We start from the raw sequence: 16933 nt of genomic DNA, 5'->3' as shown, positions 1-16933 counted from the left end.
GGCCACAATGGATGTTATTTTTACCTCCAATAAACGCAAATGGTCCTCAAAGACAAAATGAGAAATTCAAGTGGATAAATCACAGAAGTAGTACAATGTTAAGATTTTAGTAAAATTTACCTGTCAATTCTGTGACCATGATTGGAGTACAATTGAATCAAGTATTTTTTTTTTTTTTAAGAAGCAAATTAAGATGTTTGTAAATGTATCAGATAGAAGTAATGAAAATAAATGCCACAAGTTCTCCAGAAATAATTTTATACAATTTAAAATGTTAAAAGATTTAAGAAGAAACAAATTCTAATAACATGTTTCCAAAGACAACTGACCATCAATTAAATGGACACAGGTTGGTCCTGGCTTATTTGGCTAATTATTACGGACTTAAGAACCTATGCCTGGACTCTCTATTTTAGACACTTCCAATTTTTAAAATATGGCTTTCAAAGAATTATTCAGTCCATTTAATAGCAATTATCAGAAACTAGTCTTTGGAAAGAGTGCGGGACACAAGTTCCCCCACCATGATTCTGCTTTGTGATTCATTAACTCTCCTTTCCCTCAGGTATCAGTGAACATATTTCAGATGAATGAACAACTCCAAGAGGAGACATGTGCTTATTAGTTCTGAAGCATAAATTACATTTGCTTACTCTGGAAAACACATGACTAGAAAGATGTTTAAACAAGAATGTGCTCAGTACTCCGTACAGCCATGGACCAGAAATCATTTATGTCTCACAAAGTTCCCTGAGTTGTCTGTGTCTATTTACTCAAACGGAACACAAAGGACCTTGCATTTTCATTACCATGACAACTGCACATGAGAACTTCGTATATAACAACACTGTATACATGCTCTAAGAGACAGCATGCCCTTTTTGAAGAAAGCTATCCACAGAAGTACAATTTGGATCCTACTAATAACGTTTTCTTTCCTTTGTAGCAGCTACCAGTACAATGTTACCTGAAAACAAAACTACATTCTTGCCAAAGCCACAAGGCTTTTTTTTGAAAAGTGTGTTTCCTTTGTGGGTGGAAATTTCAATGTTAAACTAAATGGAAATGTAACATGAGAAAAACATCTGATGGGAACACAGGCTACAAAGCGACTAGCAAAATCAACAACAACCAAAGCAAACAAACAAAAACAACCGGCTCAAAATCCACCCCTCCCCCCAAGCCTCCATCATTTCCATACTAACCACAAAAAGTTAGATTAATATGGTGTACGACAAAGGAAGAAGGAAAAGTTCCAGTATCAACCTGGCTATTACAACTGTATAAAGAGGAAGCAGATTTCATTATTTGTTTGCTGTAGTCATCTGGCATGATACATTTTATGGTCTACTTGATACTGGAACAAGATGAACTATGCCAATATAATGTAACCAGAGTAACTTCAGCCCACCTGTGCTCAATGAGTGTCTCATGACCTGACCTCAGCGGGCAAATCTGTTCCAGTAACTTGTCTATGGAGATCCATTCTGATATTTCACCTGATAAATAACAACCAGGCAGCCAGGAGACATCCCCATTTATTCAGGGCTCTCTTAATATTTCTAAGAATGTGAAAGCAATGCATGACATGTAAACCTCTACACAACTTCTAGGGAAGGCAAACCAACGTCATCACCTCCATTTTACCACCAAGGAAGACATTAGGTAACTCCACAAGCAGGTGGATGTAAATCAGTATCCCAGTTACTGGTTTGGTGTGCTGCAGTCAACGGGGTCACAATCTGACACGACTCAGCAATTGAATAACAACAATCACAGCTACTAGCAAAATACAAATATGTCTCCTTGTTCCAGACAAAACCCACTACACTATGACATGCATTTTCATCCTAGTATTTTAATCCAATTCTAAAAAAATTAACTTGACAATTTCACTCTCAGACACATACTAGATAGTATGGAAAGCAACTGTGTGTTGTCTTATTTCCCAGTCTTAACTGCAACTAGTATATTACCAGGAGATGAATACTGAGGGGAATTCTCACACGTTATAAGTAGGGTCAGAAAAGATTCCTAAGTCCGACCTTTATCCCTTTACCCAAGAATAATTTTTAAAACAGGGCAATCTCTTCCATCTGTTGAACTGAATATACAAAATAATAAAATGTGGGACTCCCCAAATGGCATTACTTGCTAAGGTCTCAGAAATGATACCAAATGGTAGGGAATGGAGACCCATGGGTTGAATTTCCATGTTTCTTGAATGAAAAATCAACTTTAAAATGGAAGAGAAAGATGCCAGATGTTAAAAACAGGCCAATTTGAGTTTTCATAGAAAACACAGGTTCTGTTTACTTGAATAAAAGTTTAAAAAGATGATCACTCAAGTCCTAATCTAAATTAATACTTTTTGAAGACTGTGCAGTGAGTTCCATCTGGAAATTGCTGCAAAATGAACCAGAGGTCTCTTGTGATAATTTTCTGTTACGGTTTACAGCTTATTTGTCAAAAATTAACATGCCTGGGGGTTTGTGTATTTTGTTTTTTTTTTAATAGCACAGAAACCAGAGTCATCTGTCCTCTAGTCGGCCACTCAATTATTAGGTTCTCTTCATTTTTATAAATCTGGCAGGATTAAAAGACTGATTTCAGTCACATCTAAAAACAGGCTATGAGATGTGCATTTTCTTTTTATTTAAAGTAATTAAATGCATTCCACCACCACCTCCCCGCTTTTTTTTTTCTTTTTCTTTTTCAAAGAAACGTATTTTAAGGACTATGCTGTGTTCTTTTTTAAACCAATTTTTATAGGATTTCCCTTTTCATTTAGAATAGTAGCACCATCATGAATTAATATTCATTGGACAAACAAACACAGGCTTTGTGGAACCAATTAATTGTCACATTTTCTTTACAGTGCTTACGGGCTGTAAGAGGACTAAAATAATCAAAGTTGGAATTGGGGAAAACCAGGGTGTGGGTCTCAGAAAGTTCCTTGGAGATCACATCTCAATTACTTCTTGTCCTCCCTATGGGGAAGGCCTGGTACACATAGGCATTTACCATGTGGTGGGGAATGTGTGATTAGACAAGAGAATCTTAATTATCAGGAATTGCGAATACACTGTAAGCAGATCCTTTCCTCTGGACCTAGTAACAGAAAACACACTCCGTGATGACACATGGCAGTGATGACCCTGCAGGTTTGCACATTAATGTGTTAAACCTATTTTTTTAACCTACCTGTATGTCTTGATTAAATGTTACTTTAATTCATTTCAGGGTATGATTAGCTCTCTGAACAAAATTTAATACATATGCAGGACATTCGGACTATAAAAGCAATTCATTCCGAATATTCAGAAACCTGGCTAAAGGGGCAATTTTGTCTTCTGTGTGTTTTCCCTGGCTGGAAGAGGAATGGAGGAAAGTGAAGATATGAATGTGACAGGGAAAGTACACTAATTTCACACACAGAAGAGGAGGCTGTGCAGACATCTCTGACTGGGAGAAATCACAGTAGGTTATCCCAAGATAAAAGCTTTGGTAACAGTTTGGAGTCCAATTCTAACTAAGAAAGGAAGAGAAAACACTCAGGAAAGTCACTAAATTGCTGGCTTAGTGCTCTCAGGGAAAGAGGCATCTTAAGAGTTTATACCTTGTGATCCCAAGTAAGGCCATTTTTACTTTTATTTATTTTTGAGTGTTTCAGTAACAATGACAACTGCACCAGGACACATGGATGAATTATAATGTAAGCTCAGATAAGTCAGTAAAAATCTGTTGAGCATCAAAAGCATGTATGAGACACTACACTGGGGATGGGAGAAAAGGTGAAAATGGTTTCTTCTGCCCTTAATGGGAGCCCACCATCTAGGGAAGAACCAAGGGAGGCATCCATAACTCTAATGGGGAGTGGAGGAACTGGGGCAGGGAGGAGGGTTTCTCCACACAACACTTTATCATTCTACTCACAAAAAGTTCTTACCTCCGTGCAAATGAAAAATGAGCAGAGGCACTGGGGGAGAAATTTCTTGGACTATCTTGAGGGCTATTTCCTGTAGAGAGAAAGAAGAAGAAAAAAAATGACATGAAGATTTAATTCTTGTATCATTAGCTACATCCAGAACACTCTTCTCTTTAGCAGTAGGCTTCTGTACACCTTTGTAAAATGTTCATCTCCTCAAAAACTGCTTGCGTTTTATTTGGAGGGGAGGAAGGGATTGGCTTGAGTTCCAGCACAACTTTCCAAGGGTGTAATATATGAATAAACAAACCCATGTCACCAACCAGCAGACATCCATATATTGCATAATGTAAGTATTTCAGTCCCACAGAATAATGAATACATACATATGTCTTGGTTCCGGCTCTTCCAGATGTTAACATTTCCACAGTAGGATAGACAGAGAAGATAAGCTTCAATTGGGAGGGTGAGGCTTTCCGTTTTAGGAAGGCAGCCTGAGTATTTTTATTTACCGAAACTAAGAATAAAAGTCTGAGTTCTCAATAAATCCTCATTTTTCAAAGCACACATATTAAAGGCAGAAATGTCAGAACAGGGCATAAATACTGGGGAGAACCCCAGCAGTTCAGACCTCAAACGACCCAGCCTAGAGGCCCAGAAGTATCTTCTTCAATAGTCCCTCTGCTCCTAGGCAGCTGAGGGGGTGACTGGCCAGGCTGCCTGGAAAGCCACAGCCACCCAGCGGCTGGCAGAAGGTGTCTTTCCCAGGTTCTTACGTGGTGGGTGGAACATGGATGCTTATGTAAGGTGACAGCTCGTCTGGAGGCTTGCTACTTTCCCCATCAGAACATGCAACTTGTTGCTAATCATTGGGCAAGCTTGACAGGCAGCGGGTGAGGGGAGGCCCAAGGCAGGCCAGACCACCCCGCTTCCCTCTGCATGGTTAATTAGGCTGGCAGAATGGCCTGAGGACCAGATGGGACTGTAGCCCGTTTAAACAAGGAGGTTAGGAAAGGCTGCAAACAAATGCTGCATGTTCTTGAAACACAGAGAATAAATCAAGAAGACATGTTTAATCCTTAACAGCAAGCCAGTGTGCCACATTGCTGATTTCACACCGGAAGTGACGATTTGTAATTAGGTGGAAGGAACATAAAATGGCACCTAGCCATAAAGGTAACCAATTTATTACCTGTGTGCAAAAAGAATAGATTAACACATCGAAGGGGATAATTTCAGTGTTACCTTTACTTCTGGACTGGCTGCACCTCTACTGAAATTTTTCAGTTAACTTAAAGTTGCAGATTTTGTAGTGATGGCATCAACAGATGCCATTAAGTTTATGACAGACAGCACAATTAAAGTCATTTAACTGGGAAGCGCTGAAAAGCCCCTTTCTTTATGGATAGAGAATCAAGAAGCATTTTCCCCCCGCTGCAATGAAATTTATCATGCCTTTGCATCTGTTGTTTCTTGGGCCTCTAGAGAAATGGATTCTGCTTTTGCCATCCGGTAATCCAGGACCCTTTCTGTCCTTTATCTACACAGCTAAATTAAATTCTTTGAACTTCTCCCAACAGCCTTCATTCCCCCAGCCCCTCCCCTAGTTAGTTTGCGCGTTGCTCTTCATATTCCTTAAAAGGTCTTGATTTCAAGATGGCTAGAAATCTTGTTTCTAAAGGGAAACAGGTCAAATGCCAGAAACCTCTGGGTTGATTTTGTTTTTATTTGGGGAAAAAAAAAATTGGTTTGCTCACACCCCACACAGAACAAACTATCAGTAAATTATGAGAAACAAAACAACTGATTGAAGCCAAGGCATTTTGAGAACAATCCCTACTACTCTAATCCCTGAGAATAAATAATAAGGCCAATAAAACTTGGCACCAAATTCTTAGCCCTGTATTCTTTGTAAAGAGAACATTATATCTGGAGATTATATGAGATCAACCAGAACAAGTAGAGGGAGCTTATTAAATATTTTGAAGAATCTGAAGGAGGCAGAAACAGGAATTATCTTAAGAACCTTTTCACTTTTACAGATTTCAACAAGCGGCCCCCCAGGAAACCATGTAACTTCTTACAATATATGGTGGCCCATCACACTGACGATGAATGGGCAGAGACAGAGATAGAGAGGTAGGTTAATTTAACTCCACTCTTTAAAAAAAACAGGACAAAAAGAAAAAATCAGGGCTACCCTCAACCATTTCTTATCTTGGGTTTTGCCTTCTCATTCTATGTGGCCTTTCCAGGCCCACACACTGAAAACATTCCTCAGCTCCAAGTTATATAGCCATTTGTATTCTCCTACTAATCACAGATCTCTCTTCTTGTTTCTGGGCACACTGAAGAGCTGGTTGAGATAGAAATACACACATCCCACATTATCACAAAGGCCCTTACGTACAGTGGGCTACTGGAGAAAACAAGGGCAGTGTGAACTAGAATACTTGGTAATTCCTTAAGGACAGGAGACTGCAGCTTAATTTGAGGGCAGTTCAGCAAGCTCAGGATAAGAGAAGGAACGGAAGGACTTCAGGAAGGGGACAGAATCAATCCACAGTTAGGCAATACAGTAGAGAGACAGACTCTACTATTAGGGAATTCAGACTGGTCAAGTCAATGAGTTGTGAACCACATGTTTTGGAACTACCTAGTGGGAGGCTGGGAGAAGGCAGTGGCAACCCACTCCAGTGTTCTTGCCTGGAGAATCCCATGGATGGAGGAGCCTGGTGGGCTGCCGTCTACGGGGTCGCACAGAGCCAGACACGACTGAAGCGACTTCGCAGCAGCAGCAGCAGCAGCAGCAGCGGAAGGCTTAAGAGAAATCTGAACGCAAGAGAGGCACTCGATATTTTAACCTGGTGTATGTTGAGTGGACAGAGGAGTTGCCAAGAAGGAGGAGCTGGATTAGGGTGTGGAAAGCCAACAGAAAGCATGTTCTGGTGACCAAACCAAGTGTAACTGGTGATGGATCAAAAATAAGTGATGAAAAAGATTACAGACTAACTGATACTTCCAAGGTTAGCAGACTGGGAGGATGACTGCTCCACTAACAGGGACTTTTAGAGAGAACTGGGGCAGTAGTAATAGTAGAGGAAAAGGATAGATGAGTATTCTAGAGCTTTTTGTGTCATTTGTTACAGAAAATTCCTCAATTTTCCTCAGGGAGAAATTACAAGATGAGTAGACTAGATAGGCACACATCAATCTTTGAGGCCTTTGTTCTTTGAAACAAACATTGATTTGTGTGTTGTGTTTGAGGACTTAGGGACACTGTTCTGTGATACACAACAACACTAATTTAGAACAGATTGAAATATAAAGCACACTTTATACACTCTTCGCTTGGAGATGAGGACCAGACTGCTCTGGACACTTGTAGCACTTTCCCAGGACAGGAAAACAAGGTGGAGTGGAACCAGAGTCCTACACTTGACCTTCACGACGCACAGCACTGCCCTCTGAATTCATCTACCCATCTGCAAAGCAATACCTGTGAGACTCTCAAACGAAAACCAGTGCCAGTTAATTCTCTGCCCATATGTGCAGCACTTGCTTATAACTCAAATCCTGCTGTTCAAAGGGATTTGCTGGCTCTTGGATGTTTGAATGCCAGGACACGTTATAGACCGCTGCTTCTGACCTGGTAAAGGAAGCCTTAGTGGTGGGTGGGCAGGCGCTGGATAGGTAATTAACTCCGTGATTCCCAGGGGGAACCGGCGTGGCGAACACACAGGCAGTACATCAAAACAGTACTTACCTAACAGAGCTACACGGGGTGCCTCATTTTGGAGGCAGTTATTGTTAAGAAAGTGATTTCCAGATTAATTAAATTGTTTGATTGCTTTGTAATTAGGTTGGAGAAGTCCTCCGTCTTCACCGCAGAGAAACAAGCTGCAAATCTTTTTAAAAGGCATATGCTATACCCACTATAGATTATTAATGTGTTTTTAATAGCTGCCTGTTTACAAAATGATAGTTTCTGGTTGCCTTGATTTTCTATCAGGACTGAGGGAATCCAAGAATTAATGATAATTGCCATTTGAAACTCCTGGTGGATCAAAGAGTAAGCCCCCACTTTAATCCTTGTTGTCATTACTTGATGATCGGCTTAAATGAGTTGTGACTTTTCTATACCCTAACAAACAGCACTGTGTTCCTCATCGCTCTGCAGGAGATGCTCAGCAATAAACTGACAGTGTGGAAAAACCTGAAGTCCACACTTCACAGGACCAAACTGAGGACTCCCTTGCAAAATGTAATAGCAGCAGATGAAGGGACAACTGAACAGTTATGCAGGGACCGCAGGCTGAGCGGACTTTGAAAAATAACAGTTCAAATCCACCTGAGAAGCTGACATCTATGCTATCAGATCCAGCTGATGCAATAGGAGAGTTAAAAATCCTCTCTCACTTAGCCATTTCAGAAACTGGCTACTGTCCAGATAGAATTGTGGGATATTAATTAAACCTGGGCAGCTGTTTAGACTCTAAGTGGACAGAGAAAAACCTTGATTGGCCTTCAGTAGCACTCTCTTAGGGCAAGCAGTTAAGCGTTCACAGCAGGCCAGTATAACAGAGTATATAGCCTGTGCACGCTCAGTCACGTCCGACTCTTTGCGACCCCATGGACTGTAGCCTGCCAGGGTCCTTTGCCCATGGAATTTTCCAGGTAAGAATACTGGAGTGGGCTGCCTTTTCCTTCTCCAGAGGATCTTCCCAACCCAGGGACTGAACTCATATCTTTTTGCGTCTCCTGCTTTGGCAGGCAGGTTCTTTACCACCTAGACCACCAGGCATGCCTGTACAGCAGGCCAATAAATAGAGTTTCATGCCTGGGTTTTCAAGTAAAAAGAGAATTACGGACAATAAATCAAGGCTTTCTTAAAACCTGGCTTCTCTGAACCTCTTTGGTTTTTTCATCCTTGTGACATTGACTCTTCTCACCCAGTACCACTTCTCATTGTCATCTGATTAATTCGACAAATACTTATCAATCCTTTCCTAATAGAGAAGAGTGGTATGATTTGACTTACATTTTAGAAAGAGCCCTCATGCTGTTCCATGTCTATTGGGCTCTAAGCAGGCAATGAACAGAAGCAGGGAGATCAGAAAGGAGGCTGACAAGGTAAGAGGTGATGGTGGTTTGGAGAGAATGAAGTAGAGCTCAGGTATGTTCTGATGGTGGACCCAAAAGGATTTACTTGAAAACTAGACCAAGTGGAATAATGAGGGAAAGGGAGGAAGAAAGGATGACTCCTAGTGAATTCCCTGGCGGTCTAGAGCTTTCACCACCAGTGCCTGGATTTGATCCTTGGTCAGGGGACCTTTAAGATCCTGCAAGCCACAAAGTAGAAAAAAAAAAAAAGACTGAAGGAGGACAGGGTTGGGAATGTGAGGAGAAATTAACAATAACCAAGACATGGAAGCAATCCAAGTGCCTCTCAATAGATGACTGGCTTAAGGACTGTGGTGCATATATACAATGGAATACTACCTGGCCATAAAGAAGAACAAAATACTGCCATCTGTAATAACATGGATGGACCTGGAGGGCATTATGCATAGTGAAGTATGTCAGAGAGAGAAAGACAAGCGCCGTATGAAGTCACTTATAACACACGGAATCTAAAAAGTAATACAAATGAATTTACATAAGAAATGAAACTGACTCACAGATCTAGAAAACAAACTTATGGTTACCAAAGAGGAGAGGAAAGGAAGGAGGGACTAATTTGGGGTATGGGATTATTAGATACAAACTAGGTACTATCTGTAAAATAGATAAGCAATAAAGGATTTACTGTATAACACAAAGAAGTATACCTAGTACCTTGTGATAACCTAAAATGGAAATAATCTGTAAAAACAAGTAACCAAACAAACAAAAAACAAATCACTACGCTGTATACCTGAAACACAATCTTATAAATCAATTATACTTAGTTTAAAAAATGCAAAATAAAACCCTTGAAAATTTGAGTGGATTTATGCTCTTTTATTTATGGAGGCACCACTTCAAATCATTTTAAATATATTAAAATGTACTTTCCAGGGGGCGCCCGTGGTAAAGAATCCACCTGCCAATGCAGGAGATGCAAGAGATCCAGGTTCATCTCTGGGGTCGGGAAGGTCTCCTAGAGAAGGAGATTGCATACCACGCCAGTATTCTTGCCTGAAATATTCCATGGGTAGAGGAGCCTGGTGGGTTACAGGCCATGGGGCCACAGAGTCGGACACAACTGAGCAACTGAATGCACACACCCAAAATGTACTTGTGTTCCCTACTGTATGCAATTAACAATGTTACACTTCTTGTACATAGCATTTATACTACTCAGTTAAACATAAAAATTCTATTACAGTTTTTTTATTGTACCTGAGAGCAAATAGTATTTTTCCAGCTCACATTATTTAGTGCCTAACAGATTTGATAGCTTTGGTCTGTTTAATATGGCCAAACTAGACAACAGTGCTGGTCAAAGGTTTGCAGAGAAAGATAATTTTACAGGCTAACCACTTAAGTCTGAATATTGATCATTTTAATCATTCTATGTCCTGTCACCATAGGTAAAATGGAATGGAATAATGATGTGTTCTATATTTCATTTCTCACCACTTCTCACTAACTTATTCTAAATGCTGGTGAAGGATAAACTCTGGTTATACATATGTATAGATACACAAAAAGCATATTTTGAATTTTCAGTGCCTAACGTAGTCTGTTATACAGTACATGAGAATTGTACTGAATTTTTTCTAATTCAACAAATATGTATTAAGTTCTTATTATATACAGAGCTTTGAGCTACCTGCTGAACAAATTAAACAGGTAAACAAGACCCAAAGTACTAGAAATCTCCTGATAGAAGATCTGTACAACACCAACTTTAGACACATCTTGTGAAATCAATTCTGGATCTCAAATGTATCAAAATTACTCACTAAAAACCAACTTTCAATGATGATACCACATGGAGGATGTAGCGTGTCACAACAGGTACTTAACAAATGGACATGCCCTGCTTTTTAAGGAAGGACTGATGAGTTTATAGGGTGAAAAACATGTAGGGAGTGAGAGAGAGACCCAAAAACAGGTCAATTTCTATGTCATAATGACTCTCACAGATGCCTGCTGTCTCCATTTCATGAAGCCATTCCTCTGAAATTTGTGTAGTGTATTTGAAATGCCGTGGCATTGACACAAATCCCTCAGAGATGTGTTATAATGGGTTTTCAAGAATGTTTTAGCTTTTCATTGACCCTTCCTTATTACTCTGAATTGATGTCACATCTCAAGATGATCTCGAGTAAAGACTAGTGAATGTCAAGAGTGATGAAGAAAGTTGATTTTTAGTTGTATGTTTTCCTGCCATCTACAGTAATTCATCTTCCCAGCAATAGAGAAGAGATTACTTTTAGCCTTTGTATAAAGTTACTGAGGAGTGTCTGTAAGGTCAAGAAAGGGGAGATAAGAACATAGCTACCATAACACATACTCCTAAGTTTCATTCAGCTTTATGAAATGTGATGTAGCCTCTCAATTTTAGATAATTAATTAGTCTCTGAATGTAGATAAAAGACCAAGTCAAAGAATGTAACCTAAGGTGTGCATATTTTTTTCTATCTTAGATGAAGGGATTTTAATTCTTTAACATAATTAGATGCAAAGAATTTGCATTTTTACCTAGAAAAAGGGTGGATGATACCAAGAAATTGGTTCCTCTCAGATTGTTTCCTTCAATTGCTGAATAATTTCTAGTCAAAGAGGAAGTATTTAAATGAAATGCTGCATGTCCTTATAACTTGCTAAATGTAATCTAGATGTATTCTCTATTATGAATCTCCTCCTTTCAACTCCCCTTAAAAATATAAATACTAAATTTAAGGTGGTTTAATTTAACAAACGGAAAATGTACTTTTGTCTTCTGATTAAAAGGCATTCCATCTGAAGGAAACAAAATACGTGTTATGTATTTTTTAAATAGTTACTTAATTATGTTCCGTTTCTAACTCCAGAAATATCTCGAGATTTAAAAGAATCTAATACATTCTATTCTACTGTTTCATAATAAAATAATATGTAATGCACCAAGTATCTAATAAATAAAAATTCTGGCTTTCAGATTCCATAAACCATACTATACAAGATCCTGGAAATACCCTGGCCCTGAGACTCTCCTCTAGTATCTTTTTTTCCCCCTCACTTTCCACTTCCATGCCCTTGGATCAATAAATAGTTCTCAAGCTCAGATGCACAGGAGAATTACTTGGGAGGGTTTAAAAATGCTGATACCCAGGCCCTAGTCTACCCTTTTTAAATGAAGTGACTCTAGTAAGCTGCGAGAGCTGAGAACTTTAGAATTTCCATGTATTCTGGTAAATCAAGCTCAAGACTTCACTAGCCATTTAGAGCCCTCAAGTCTTGAAGTTTTTACACTGCCCGCTTTCTATAACTTAACTTCCCTGCCTCTTATTTCAGCTATACTAATTCATGTCCCTTTTATATATTCACTTCACTCTGACCTCCAAGTAGTCTCAAAACTGGACTAAGGCTGGAAATTTCTTCCCCATCAGCTAAACAAACAGCATCCCACCATGTCAACACTCTAGAAGTCCCACCTGTCCACAGGTGTCACAGGTCAATCAAGTAAGTTATTACGCTTCTTCTACTGGCATCCTATTGCTACTCTCTCTAAACTCAAAAATTATTTCCACAATTTCTCCTCTCTTCTAAAAGAGGAACACCCCCACCCCAAGCTAAGCTGTGTATCACTCCCCTGTTCCTGGGTTAAGGTTAAAAGCCTCTGTATAAGGAAATAGTAGGGAAGAATACACTCATTAACCACAACTGTGTTTATATTTTTACTATCAACTCTAATCATTTGACTGCTTAAAGCTGAAATGCCAGCTATCTTTATAATTCGTATCTAACGGTATATGAAGAAGATATTAGCCTTAAAACTATACATCTCATTCTGTCATTTTTTAAACAAGCAGAATGCCTAATATTTGGCCTAGGTAAAGGCTATGGTTTTTCCAATGGTCATGTATGGATGTGAGAGCTGGACTGTGAAGAAAGCTGAGTGCCAAAGAATTGATGCTTTTGAACTGTGGTGTTGGACAAGACTCTTGAGAGTCTCTTGGACTGCAAGGAGATCCAACCAATTCATCCTAAAGGAGATCAGTCCTGGGTGTTCATTGGAAGGACTGATGCTGAAGCTCCAATACTTTGGCCACTAGATGCAAAGAACCGACTCATTGGAAAAGACCCTGATGCTGGGAGGGATTGGAGGCAGGAGGAGAAGGGGATGACAGAGGATGAGATGGCTGGATGGCATCACCGACTTGATGGACGTGAGTTTGAGTGAACTCCGGGAGTGGGTGATGGACAGGAAGGCCTGGCATGCTGTGATTCATGGGGTCGCAAAGAGTCAGACACGACTGAGCAACTGAACTGAACTGAACATTAGAACATGTAATATTATTAGAAAGGCTAAAACCAAGGCATGTGGCAGACGGGACTCAATTGAACCAGTGATTATCAGAAGCAAAACTAAAATCATTCTAATTATTCTAATCATTCCTTCTTGCAGAAAACATGATTCACCCTTATCCATAATAGGGATGTGTCCTTTCAGGGCCTTACTCTATTTACGATCTATACATGTGTCCATATTTTTAGCATACAATCCCAAGTAACTGATGGATGCAGTGAGGGGCACTTGTTTGCAACTCTGAGATTCTGAATACACAGATATCAACCTTCAGTAAACCACTACCTTAAGGAGTCACAGCTATTAATTCTAACGTGTTGAACCTTTCAGGCATACTGGGGTGTGTTGAGGCAGGTGAAAAAGTTGTGATTATTCTTTTAAAAAGCACAACAGAGTCTTTAAGGTCCTCTGAATTAAAAATTAGGTACATACTTTGGTATAATGAATCATTTAACAAATACTTATCTTATTAAATGTAAGAGCTGATACAATAAAACTACTAGAAAGAAACAGAAAAAAAACTCCTTAACATTGGTTTTGGTAACAATTTAAAAAAAAAATTTTATTGGCGTATAGTTGATTTACAATGATGTGTTAGTTTCAGGTATAAGTGAATCAGTTACCCATACATATAAATCCACTCTTTAAAATTCTTTTCCCATATGGGCCACTACAGAGTACTGAGTAGACTTCCCCGTGGTATGCAGTAGGTCTTTATTAGTTATCTGTTTTATAAATAATAGTGTGGATGTGTTAATCCTAATCTTCCAATTTATCCCTCCTTCCTATTTTCATCCTGGTAACCATAAGTTTAACCATAAGGGCTTTCCTGGTGGCTCAGATGGTAAAGCGTCTGCCTACAATGCAGAAGACCCGGGTTCAATTCCTGGGTCGGGAAGATCCTCTGGAGAAGGAAAGGGCAACCCACTCCAGTATTCTTGCCTGGAAAATCCCATGGATGGAGGAGCGTAGTAGGCTACAGTCCACGGGGTCGCAAAGAGTTGGACACGACTGAGCAACTTCACTTTCACTTTCAACCCTAAGTTTGTTTTCTATATCTGTAACTATTTTTCTTGTATAGATAAGTTTATTTGTACCCCTTTTAAAGATTCTGCATATAAGTGATAACATATGATATTTTTCTCTGACTTATTTCACTCAGTATGACAATCTTTGCTGCTGCTAAGTCATTTCAGTCATGTCCGACTCTGTGCAACCCCATAGACAACAGCCCACCAGGCTCCCCCGTCCCTGGGATTCTCCAGGTAAGAACACTGGAGTGGGTTGCCATTTCCTTCTCCAATGCATGAAAGTGACAAGTGAAAGTGAAGTCGCTCAATCGTGTCCCACTCTTAGGGACCCCATGGACTGCAGCCTACCAGGCTCCTCCATCCATGGGATTTTCCAGGCAAGAGTACTGGAGTAGAGTGCCATTGTGTTCTCCACATTGCTGCAAATGACATTATTTCATTCTTTTTATGGCTGAGCAGTGTTCCATTGTATACACAAACCATATCTTCTTTATCCATTTCTCTACTGATGGACATTTAGGTTGCTTCTATGTCCTGGCTATAGCAAGAAAACAGTGCTGCAATGAACCCTGGGGTGCATGTATCTTTTCTAATTATGATTTTCTCCAGATATACATACGGGATTGGGATTGCTGGATCACGTGATAGCTCTATTTTTCATTTGTTAAAGAACCTCCATACTGTTCTCTATAATAGCTGTACCAATTTATAGTCCCTCTAACAGCAGAGGACCATTCCCTTTTCTCCACACCCTCTCCAGTATCTATTATTTATAGATGTTTTTACATTCTGACTGGTGTGAGGTGATACCTCATTATAGTTCTGATTTGCATTCCTCTAACAATTAGTGATGCTGAACATCTTTTCCTGTGCATTTTATTGGCAATAATTCTTTGGCTATGACACCAAAAGAGCAAGCAACAAAAGCACGAATAAACAAATGAGACTATATCCAACTAAAAAGCTTCACAACAAAAGAAACAATCAGCAAAAGCAAAAGCAAACTTACTGAATGAGCTAAAACATGTGCAAATTATGTCTCTAAGGGGATAATATTAAAAAATAATACAATTCAATAGCAAACCACCAATCTGATTAAAAAAGGGGAAATAACTTGAATAGATATCTTCCCAAAGAAGACAGACAAATGGCCAACAGGCACATGAAAAGGTGCTCACCATCACTAAGCATCAGGGAAATGCAGACCAAGACCACAGAGAGATTTCATATCACGACTGTCAGAAAAGTTATTATCAAAAAGACGAGGGATAACAAGCGTTGGCGACGATGTGGAGAAAAGAGAATCTTGATTCATCGTTGGTGAGAATGTAAACTGGTACAGCTACTGTGGAAAACACTGTGGAGACGCCTCAAAAAATTAACCACAGAAATGCCATATGTTCCAGCAATTCCTCTTCTGGGTGTTAGCCTGAAGAAAATGACATCACCATCTCAAAAAGGCATCTGTACTTCCATGTTCATGCAGCATTATTTACAGTAACCAAGACACAGTTGGTGATGGACAGGGAAGGAAGCCTGGTGTACTGCAGTCCACACGCATGCAGAGTTGGACACGACTGAGTTGAACTGAAGACACATTAACAACCTAAGTGTCCCCTGATGGATGAATGGACACACTCACACACAATGGGATGTTATCTGGTCATAAAAAAAAGATATTCTGCCTACAACATGGGCTGGACCTTGACAACATTAGAATAAGCAAAACAAGACCGAGAAAGACAAATATTGTATATTCTTTTTTATATGTGGAGTCTAAAAAACTCAGAAATACAGAGTAGAAATTTGCTTTCCAGTTGCTAGGGGTGGAGGAAATGGGGAGATATTTAAAAGATACAAATTTCTAGTTATAAGGTAAATAAGTTTGGGGATTTAATGTACAGTATGGTGACTATAATTAACAATACTGTATTATATATTTAAAAGTTGTTAAGAGAGTAAAGCTTTAAGGTTATCACCATGCAAACAAAAATTGTAATTATGTAAGGGGATATAGGAGTTAACTAACCTAATTGTGGTAATAATTTCACAATACATACACGTATCAAATCATCATGTTATATACCTTAAACTTGCATATGTTATATGTCATCAATATCTCAATAAAGCTTGAGAGAGGAAAAGAGTCAGTATCTGCTGGATACCTTTCTAGATCTAGTAAGTAATTGATACTGGGAGACTCCTTCAAGTGATGTTGGCAGAGATGCTGGATGAAATGGAACACTGGTATTCTGGAGACTGTTTAAGCTAGAGTTCTGTATCCTGAGAATACTCAAAGGGTCAAAAATGGACAATCACTTTGGGTTTCAGGTCAGCGTGAATGTAACACAGACCAGCACTAAGCAGTTGGACAGGAAAGTACTGCCATATTTTCCTCCTTTTTGGCTACAGTGTGGTAGACCCCTAGTAGCCTTTGGAGGAAGTTAGATGAATCACACCATCCCTGACAAT

The 16933-nt window shown here is 39.4% G+C and overlaps 1 protein-coding gene and 1 non-coding gene across 11 annotated transcripts in view; one reads left to right on the top strand and one right to left on the bottom strand.

The window, feature by feature from the left end:
• Positions 1-16933, bottom strand: part of MAST4 (microtubule associated serine/threonine kinase family member 4) — a 619799-nt gene that overhangs the window by 77327 nt on the left and 525539 nt on the right. For all 10 annotated transcript variants that reach the window (XM_010845550.1, XM_010845552.1, XM_010845553.1 and 7 more), the window contains one exon: positions 3950-4019. In XM_010845550.1, coding sequence (XP_010843852.1) covers positions 3950-4019 — 70 coding nt within the window. The remainder of the gene's footprint in view (positions 1-3949; positions 4020-16933) is intronic.
• TRNAC-ACA lies at positions 14257-14329 on the top strand. The gene has a single exon. It is a non-coding gene; the product is annotated as a tRNA-Cys (tRNA).

The sequence above is a fragment of the Bison bison genome, unplaced genomic scaffold (assembly GCF_000754665.1).
Source record: "Bison bison bison isolate TAMUID 2011002044 unplaced genomic scaffold, Bison_UMD1.0 scf7180017864218, whole genome shotgun sequence".
NCBI lineage: Eukaryota > Metazoa > Chordata > Mammalia > Artiodactyla > Bovidae > Bison > Bison bison.
This window is presented reverse-complemented; position numbering and strand designations above follow the sequence as displayed.